The following is a 10,325-nucleotide window of genomic DNA, read 5'->3' on the forward strand; positions in this document are numbered from 1 at the left end:
AAAACCAACTCCACCTTCTTCAGACTCCAAGAAAAGAAACTAAAAATGAATGAGATCACCTTGTCTAATAAAAGGAATGACTGTGATGGGTAATGGAAATTTATGACAATTATGTGGAGATGGCCAAGTTGAAGTAAATATAAATTTTATGAAAGCTCACTTTCTATTTTCATCTGTGCACTGGTTCATTAATTTTCCCAATTGACATCCACAACTGCATTGTTGTTTCATCAATAGTATGATACCCCAGCCCCACCACTTACTAACTTTATAAGCTTGGGCGAATTCTTCAGTCTTTCTCTACCTCAGTTTCCTTATTTATGAAGTGAGATAATATTGTGGTGTTATCAGGCATTGATATATATATAAATTCTTTTTTAAAGATTTTATGTATTTACTATTAGAGAGAGGGTAAGGGAGAAGGAAAGAGAGAAAGAAAAATATCGGCGTGAGAGAGAACCATCAATTGGTTGCCTCCCATATTCCCCCCAATAGGGGACCAGCCCACAATCCCCCAACAGGGAACTGACTACAACTCAGGCATGTGACCTGACTGGGAATCGAACTGGTGACCTTTTGGTGTGTGGGACAATGCCTAACCCACTGAGCCACACTGGTCAAGGCTATACATAAATTTCTGATCAGTACTTAATCTCAACGTAAGCTCTATATGTGTTAGTTATAATTTCATGGACCAGAGAATGTGGTCTGCCGTACAGCATTTCAGAATCTATTAAATCATTTTTTGTGATCTAAGATAAAATTGTTATTAGTTCAAATTTCCTGTGATTTTGAAAATAAGGCATATTTTCTGTTTCTGAGATAATGTAATCTTACACAAATACAACACATTTATGCAACACAATCATATTTTGGTAATCCAAGACTGAAGCCCTGATAGCAAGGAGTAAGAGGAAAGAAGAGACTCAGACACATTTCAGGAGAACCGACAGAATCTAATGGCCACATAATATAAAGAGAAGAAAGTATAAAAGGTGATCCTGAGATTTCGAAGCTGGCAAAGAGATGGTTAACAGTATAGCTCACTAAACTAGAGTCCAGACAGAAAGTAGGTTGGAAGTGCAGGGAAACTCAATAAAGAGGTGTTCTGGCATACAAGGATATGAATATCAGGTCAGTGGGAACATTTGCAAAAAGTATAACTTTATTTTTTTAATAAGTGAACTTAATTCCTGTTATGAACCTCATTCTTCCTGGCCACAGAAACTGAAACATAGAGTTGAGCAGTGGTGGAGCACCTGAAAGATTCTTGATGAAAACGTCCTCCTGATGTGGTCACTTGTCACTAGTCTAGTTATAGCTGCTGAGTTGCCTCTTATTCTTAATAAAATTCTTACAACCATTTGGGTGAGGCTCATCTCTTCCTGCATAAAATAATTCTGCTACTCAAGCATCATTCCCTCAGTTTAGATGGGACTATGACATGACCACTTCCAAGTTGACCTCAGGGATCACTGAGGGATTACGCTACTGCTCGCTTCTCATGGGGGAGCCTTGGGAGGGATAGGGAGCCAATGCTGTGAGGCTGCTGGAGGGAACCATGCAACCAGTGCTAAGCTATGCTCTTGCCACCTCTCTGAGCTGCACTTGCATAAGGAAACACTAGCGCATCGTGCTCCCAGACTTGATCTGGTCCCCCATTACCCCACTTCCCTCCTCCCCCATTGTATAAATCCTAGTTCTGGAGATAGGAACAGTGACCCATCACAATTTAAGCTGTTCTTTTTTCACTCCTATACTCTCCTGCCTCTCCCTTATTCAGGATTTGGTTTAGGAAAGAAACCGTGCCCTTAATTCATCTCCATTCTCCAAAATCTATCATAAAATCAGAATCAAGAGTTCCTGCCAGTGCCTAAGAGAACATAGTCTTGAGATGCAGAAACCTGCTCTTGGTTTCCCTTTTTTGGAGGAGAAAGGTGCACCACAAACCACCAGAAGCTGGAAGGAAGGCACAGAACAGATCCTCCCTCACAACTTTCAGAAGCAAAACAGTGCTGCCAGGACCCTGGTCTCAGACTTCCAGCCTCCAGAACTCTGAGACAGTACATTTCTTTTGTTTAAGCCACCCAGTCTGCGCTATTTATTATGGCAGCTCTAGGGAGTTAATACACCATACTTCTTTTGTATCTTCTTTACTTTCATTTATTTTTAGCTAAATTTATTGGGATAGCATTGGTTAATAAGATTATATAGGCTTCAAGTGTACATTTCTATGATACATGACCTGTATATCGCATTGTGTGTCCACCCCCCAAAGTCAAATAATACTATTTGAGGTGAAGGGCATGTCAATTAGCTTGGTTGTGATCATCATTTCCCAATGTGTATGCTCTTCAAATCATCACATTTTATTCTTTACACACACACAATTTTTATTTTTTAGTCACACCACAGTAAAGCTGCGGAGGAGAAAGAGATGAAGACTGATTGTGGGGGGTGATACACTATTTTCATTTTCTTGAATGTGACGATGTTTTCAAAAAAGCAGCTCTGTGTCACAACTTACCAACTTGTACACTTTAACATTTGCAGTCGATATGCCATTTATATCTAGTAAAGATGGTTTTAAGTAGTGACAGTTATAAAACAAAATATCCTTGAGAGAATAATATGCAGCTTTAAAAACCACTACTTAAAGAGTGTATGACGACACAGAAAATACTTTTGGTATATAGCATTTTACAAAAGTAAAAATGTTATGTCCTTGTAAAAAGGATACCTAATTACAAGTATATTAAGTGGTTACAACTATTAAAATCTATTAAACAATAAGTGAGGCATAAATCAAACTTTCTTAAGAAACACACATTGTCTCTGAGAGGTAGGGCTCAAGTATAACTTTTCGTCCCCTGTAATTTTTAATACTGTCTAAATTTTCTAAAATTAGCATTTACTTGTGTTCCTTTGTGTTCTGGCATAAAGAAAAAGCAAAATAAATTTCATGTATTTAAAAAATTAAATGTCTGTCGTTTTTGGGTCTCTGTTGGTGCTTTTGGAAAACCCACAGGTTGGGGACCGGTGCCCTTGTCAGAAGGAAAAGCTGTCAAACAGGAATGGCTGTCAGTTTTTCCCTCCTACAAGCATTGCCAACTCAGCTGCCTCAGGAGAGATCAGTGTAGCATATCCACCTGGGGCAGGACATACCCCAGACCTGAGCTCTTTGTATGGGAGGGTGTGTCCCATCTTCCCTTTCTGCTGACAGCCAAGACCAGAACCTGCCACCAGCCTCCTCGACAGAAGATTTAGCCATGAAGCCTCTCATAGTATTTGTCTTTCTCCTCTCTTGGAACCCAGTGCTGGCAGGTAAAATGCAAATCTTCCTGAAGTGGGCTCCTTTGTCTAAGAAGATCAATTCCACTAAGCAAACCTGTGAATGTCCTCCCACAATGGACCCTTTAATTTTCTTTTTTTATTTCATTCTTTTTTTTATTTTTTAAATATATTTAATTGATTATGCTATTACAGTTGTTCCATTTCCCCCTTTTATTCTCCTCCACCCTATACACTCTCTCCCACCCTCACTCCCCCCTTCAGTTCATGTTCATGTGTCATAAGTTCTTTAGCCTCTAAATTTCCCATATTATTCTTGCCCTCCTCCTGTCTATTTTCTACCTACCATCTATGCTACTCATTCTCTGTACCTTTTTCCCCCTCTCTCCTTCTCTCACTCCCCTGTTGCTAACCCTCCATGTGATCTCCATTTCTGTGGTTCTGTTCCTGTTCTAATTGTTTGCTTAGTTTGCTTTTGTTTTTCTTTTAGGTGTGGTTGTATAATTGTGAGTTTGTTGTCATTTTACTATACATGTTTTTATCTTCTTTTTCTTAGATAAGTCCCTTTAACATTTCATATAAGGGCTTGGTGCTGATGAACTCCTTGAACTTGATTTTCTCTGAGAAGCACTTTATCTGCCCTTCCATTCTAAATGAAAACTTTGCTGGATAGAGTAATCTTGGATGTTGGTCCTTGTCTTTCATGAGTTAGAATACTTCTTTCCAGCCCCTTCTTGCCTGCAAAGTCTCTTTTGAGAAATCAGCTGACAGTGTGATGGGAACTCCTTTTCAGGTTACTGTCTCCTTATCTCTTGCTGCTTCTAGGATTCTCTCCTTCATTTTAATCTTGGCTAATGTAATTATGATGTGCCTTAATGTGTTCCTCCTTGGGTCCAACTTCTTTGGTACTCTCTGAGCTTCCTGGATTTCCTGAAAGTTTATTTCTTTTGCCAGATTAGGAAAGTTCTCCTTTATTAATTGTTCAAATAAGTTTTCTACTTGTTGCTCTACCTCTTCCCCTTCTGGTACCCCAATAATTCAGATGTTGGAACATTTAAAGATGTCCTGGAGGTTCCTAAGCCTCTCCTCATTTCTTTATTCTTTTCTGTTTGGTTGTTTCTTTCTTCCTTCTGGTCCACTCCATTGATTTGAGTCCTAGTTTTCTTTCCATCACTATTGGTTCCCTGTACATTTTTCTTCATTTCACTTAGTGTAGCCTTCATTTTTTCATCTTATTTGGAACCAAATTCAACCAATTCTGTGAGCATCCTGATCACCAGTGCTTTGAACTGTGCATCTGATAAGTTGGCTATCTCTTCATTGCTTAGTTGTATTTGCTCTGGATCTTTGATCTGTTCTTTCATTTGGGCCATTTTTTTTTTGTCTTATCGCACCTGTTACATAGTGAGGGGCAGAGCTTTAGGTGTTCACCAGGGTGGAGCAACCCAGTTGCTGGGTTGTTACTCTGTATGTGGGGGTGGGGTCAGAGAGGGAACAATGGTGCTTGCTCCGCTCTCCCTCAAATTTCAGTCACTTCCCCTGCTTCCCCCAAGCAAACTGAGCCTTTCTGGTGCTGATTCCCATGTGGGTGGACTTGTGTACATTCTAGGACCTATTAGGTCTCTCCAACAAACTCTCCCATGAGGCTGGGAGTCTCTCCTGGCACCTCGACTCCCACAGATGTTTTCACTCAGTGGTTTGAGGCTTCATTTCCCTGTACTGGGTTGCACTCCCCAGTTTTTCCTGGTTTATCTGCATGCAAATATGGGACCCCTGGTCAGCCAGCTGCCTTGCGAGCAGTGGCCTGCTTCACAATCGCCGCCTCACTGGGTCTGCCCATTGCCATCCCGCGCCTGGGGTCTACCAGCCACCGCCTCAGGGTCTGCCAACTTGTGTGTCTGGGGTTTGTCAATTGCTGCCTCGCACGCCAGGTACCACCGCTCTTTTTTGCAGCAACCCCTCTCCGCCCAGCCACGGGACTCCACCCCTCCTACTCGTCTGGATGAATGTGTCTTATTTTAACTCCTTGGTTGTCGGACTTCCATGCAGTTTAATTTTCTGTCAGTTCTGCTTGTTATTTTCTTTTAAATTGTTGTTGTCCTTATTTTGGTTGTGCAAGGAGGCACAGTGTATCTACCTACACCTTCATCTTGACCGGATGTCCTGACCCTTTAATTTTCAAAGTGGAAAAAGCATCAAGCTGCTTTGATGTCAGCAAGGTCTGAGCTTGAACCTTGGCTCTCCAACTGATTAGCTATACCGCTGTAGTCAAAAGTCTCAGCTTCTCTGAATCTTGGTCTCTTCGTTTACAATACATAAATAATACAGCTGACCTTTGAGTCTTGCAAGAATTAAATGAGATAATGTATAGAATGTGTCTATACATAATATCTACAGCACCTTACTTGTGAGAAGCATCATTATATTTGTTATTAGCAGTACCCATTCTGTTTTGCCACTCTTTTGTCTCTAATTCGGGAACATATCTAGTCATACTAACCAAAACCTGCAAACAGTGTTATTATTTGTAGATTCCTTAGGTACATAGGGGAACAGATTTGGACCTCACTGTTTCAAGAGGATGAATGGGCTCTATTTGACACAAGAAATGTCTGATTAGATGAGGTAACAGCTAGAGAGACAGGAGGGAAAACACTGACGAACCTCATGTTCTGACTCTGTGGTCTCATCCTGAATACTCTCTTCACTCGATGTTATTGAATCAATTCAAATCCATATGCTATAGGGTCCCACTTAATTTCTCACCCTTCCTAAAATAATCTGTAGGCAAGTGCACCACATTTTCAGATCATGTGACTCAACAGACTACATTTAAGAATCCACAGGATCCAGGCCTCCTAGAGGTGTTGATGACACCAATTGCACTATGGTTTATAGCAATGGGTTATGGTCGCTAAACAGTCAGCAATTGCATATAGTCTACAACATTCTGTTTAGGGGCTTACACAACCCCATACTTAGTCTTGTCTCATATGTAGACCATTACACTTCCTCTTCTTGGGCTTCCCTCTTGCCAGCTAAGTAACCCTGATCCCTGCTTTTTCCCTACAGGACAATTATGCTCCAGAGCATGATGACTTAGGTAGGGTATGTGCTGGCTCAAAATATCCACAAATGGCCAACACTGGCACTCTGGTCCCTTTAACATCCTCTTAACACCCTCTTCTATGAACATAAAGAAACATTCCTGTCTTGATGATTCTGTGAAGTCACGCGTCTGCAAGACTGTAAGCTCAGTTCAAATGCCTTGGGCTCTAATAAGAAACCCCAAATCTTCAAACCTGATTGTATCTATCTCTGAACTCACAACACCATTCCAGGTTGCAAATGTTTCACTGGACTTGACATATTTTCTCCTCTCGAGCAGGTATTTTGTGTTTCTTCTCTTTTTATCTAGACTAAAAATTCTTTTTTTTTAAGAATTTATTTATTCATTTTTAGAGAGAGGGAAAGGGAGGGAGAAAGAGAGGGAGAGAAACATCAGTGTGTGATTGCCTCTCACGTGGCCCCCATTGGGGACCCAGCCCGCAACCCAGGCATGTGCCCTGACTGGGAATCAAACTGGCGACCCTTTGGTTCACAGGCTGGCACTCAATCCACTGAGCATTTCTGAGACTAAGTTCCATATCACACTCAAATCTTCAGTCCAATAGTACCTGGTTTTATAAAAACTTAATTTTCTCTAGTATATTAATTGACCAGTTTGGAAAAGTTTCCAAATCACCAATTGTGTGTCAGCTCAGACTGCCATAACAAAATACCGCACACTGCATGGCTTAAATAACATCTATTTTCTCACAGTTCTAGAGGCTAGAAAGTCCAAGATCCAGTCAGTGCAGGTTGACTTGGCTTCCGATGAGAGTTACATCTCTGGCTTACAGACGGTGGTCCTCTTTCCGTGTCTTCCACCAATAAGGCCACCAATCCTAATGCCTTAGGGCCTCACCCTTATGACCTCATTTAACTTTAATTATCTGCTAAAGTCCCTATCCCCAAACACAGTCACACTAAGGATCAAGGTTTCACATACGAACTGGCAGAGTCAGGGGGACAGGGGTGGGGGTTGCTGCAATTCAATCCATAGCTCAAGTTCATTTTTTTCAATCAGAATCAATTAGAAGCAATCATTTTTACCTAGTCTCCTTGGAATCCGGTGTGATATTCTAAAAAATGGAGGAATTCATCCTTTTATAGTCTAAAAAGGCCTGTGTTGACTTATCTCTCCATTCACTTTCTTTCCAGGCTTGAATCCACTATCATCAGAAATGTACAAGAAATGCTATGGAAATGGCACCTGCAGACTTGAGTGCTACGGAAGTGAAATGTTAGTTGCTTACTGTATGTTTCAGCTGGAGTGCTGTGTCAAAGGAAATCCTGAGCCCTGACGTGAGAAGCCGGGGAATGCCAATGAACTTGGAAGTCCTTGACCAGCCCCCATCATCTTTCACACAGCCAAGGAATTTAGATTAAACTCTGGTGCTGTGATGTGCCCAAACCAAACTGTTGGTTTTTAGCATTTTTATAAGTCTTTGGAGTCTTCTGATTTTGGATTTTAAAGGCTGGGCTGCAGCCTTCTTAAAAACAGCTAAGCAGTCCTGGCTGGTGTAGCTCAGTGGATTGAGCACGGGCCTGTGAACCAAAGGATCACTGTTTAATTCCCAGTCAGGGCACATACCTGAGTTGCAGGCTAGTTCCCAGCAGGGGACGCACAAGAGACAACCATACATTGATATTTCTCTCCCTCTCTCCTTCCCTTCTGCTCTAAAGATAAATAAATAAAATCTTTAAAAAAAAAACAGCTAAGCAGTGGACAGTGACCAGAGGGGAGGGGGAGGGAATTTCAGGGGAAGGGGGGGAAGAGTTTGAAGAAACGAGTATAAAGAACACATGGAAAATAACAAGGGGGGTGGAAACAGGAGGGAGGTGGAGAGGGCTGGAGGGGTGGGCTGGGATGGGGGTAAAGGGCAGAAAACTGTACTTGAACGACAATTAAAATAAAATTTTAAAAAAACAGGTAGCTAAGCTGCTTCTCCTAAAAACAACTTAGAATACATTTTCTCACCTCAAAGTGATATCTGTGCTCTCCTCAGCCTATTTACCTCTATATTCATAGAAAAGACGTCTGTAATTATTCATAGAGGCTTCAAATTATAAAGCCATTTTATATACCTAGGCTTTACCATCCCTTCAGCTCCCCACTTACCTTTCCTTTGAGCCTCCCACACGCAGAGGAACAGATCTGCCCTGGCCCTCTGATGACCTGGTATATCTCTCTCATTAACCCATAGGCAAGGCTTAACTGCCTTAGGAAGTATGGCTTCAGTGTTTTTTTTTTAATATTTTATTTCTTTTATTTTTAGACAGAGGGGAAGGGAACAGGGGAGAGAAACACCGATGTGAGAGAGAAACATTCATCGATCGCCTCTCTTACACGGCCCCAACCAGGGACAGAACCTGCAGTGCAGCCATGTGCCCTGACCAGGAATCGAGCTAGTAACCTTTCACTTTGTGGGACGATGCTCCAACCGCCTGAGCCACACCAGTCAGGGCCAGTCTGGAGTCTTGCCTGAGTCTGACCTTGCCGTTCTTGTTGTGCTGGGCGGCCATGAGACGGGCTCTCCTTCACCTCCCATGACTCCTCTCCTTTTAATTTCCCTCTTTGTCTCTCACTTACCTGTACACCATTGTATTGGGGAAGCAGATAACTTGTTGTCTAGCTTCACAAGTTCACAGCTGGAGAAAAATTTTGCCTCAGGACAAACTACACTGCAAGTCTCACCTGTCCTCACTGCAGGTGGTATTTAGATGCAATTTCTGACTTAAAAAGTTAGTGCTGAAATGAATAATGGCTTTGGAGTACATTGGGAGGAGATGAACATTTTTACCTGCGAGAACACCCTGAATTGCAGAAGACTATAAGGCAGACTGATGTGGACTGGGTTGTGTGATCCCACAAAATGTATGTTGACATTTCAACCCCAGTTTCTCAGAAATGTGAGCTTACTTAAGAACAGCGTTGTTGCAGATGTTAAGATGAGGTCATTAAGATGGCCCCTGATCCAATATGACTGATGTCCTTATAGGAAGGGAAAACTGGACACAGGCACATGCAAACTAGGAGAACACCATGTGAAGGTAATGCTATATATTGGGGTGGTGCTCCCATAAACCAAGGAAGGCCAGAAAACCACCAGAAGCTGTGTGAGATGCATGAAACACATTCTCCCCCACAGCCTTCAGAAAGAGCCAACTCTGCTGACATCTTGCTCTTGCACTTTATAGCCATCAGAACAATAGTACAATAGATTTCCATTGTTTAAGCCCCCTGGTTTGTGCTACTGTGTTATGGCAGCCCTGGCGCATTAATACAGGGAGTAATTGCTAGAGTTTGTTTGGGGAGTGATTTAAAAAATTCTAAAGTCGATCGTAGTGATGTTTGCACAATTCTGTAAACCTAAAAACCACTGAATTAGACACTTTAAGGGCATGGATTTTATGGAATTATAGATTGTGAATTATAGCTCAGTAAAGCTGCTTAAAAAGAGAACATACAACTAACCTATGTCTGAGAAGTTCCACTCATAGGTATTGACCCAAGAGAAATAAAAGCTTATTTTTACAAAGTTATTTGCACAAGAATGTTCATTGCAGCTTTATTGCAATAGCCAAAAATGTGGAAATGTCTCAGATGTGCCTCAAGAGGAGAATAAACAAACTGCAGTGAAATCGTATAATAGAATACTACACAGCAATAAAATGGGGTGGGCTCAAGGTATAAGCAACATCATGGAAAACACAAAAATATTATCTAAGTGAAGGTAAAATCCTTACACAAGAGAGTATGTACCTTAGTGATATCATACATATAAAGGTCTAGAATAGGCAAACTTAAACATGGTTAATATAAAACATAACAGTAGTTGCTGCTCAGAAAATACAAAGTTGGTGGCAGATATCAAGTAGGAAGGGGAATTAGGGAACTTCTGGAGTGATGTAAACGTCTGAGATCTTGA

At 41.4% G+C, this 10,325-nt stretch overlaps 1 protein-coding gene across 1 annotated transcript; it reads left to right on the plus strand.

The window, feature by feature from the left end:
• Nucleotides 1-3,269: 3,269 nt before the first annotated feature.
• DEFB134 (defensin beta 134) lies at nt 3,270-7,697 on the plus strand. The gene is made up of 2 exons (XM_037144037.1): nt 3,270-3,324; nt 7,555-7,697. The coding sequence occupies exons 1-2, from the start codon at nt 3,270-3,272 to the stop codon at nt 7,695-7,697; spliced, it is 198 nt and encodes a 65-aa protein (XP_036999932.1).
• The last annotated feature ends 2,628 nt before the right edge of the window (nt 7,698-10,325 follow it).

The sequence above is a fragment of the Artibeus jamaicensis genome, unplaced genomic scaffold (assembly GCF_021234435.1).
Source record: "Artibeus jamaicensis isolate MK-2021 breed Jamaican fruit bat unplaced genomic scaffold, CSHL_Jam_final scaffold_537, whole genome shotgun sequence".
Classification (NCBI taxonomy): Eukaryota; Metazoa; Chordata; class Mammalia; order Chiroptera; family Phyllostomidae; genus Artibeus; species Artibeus jamaicensis.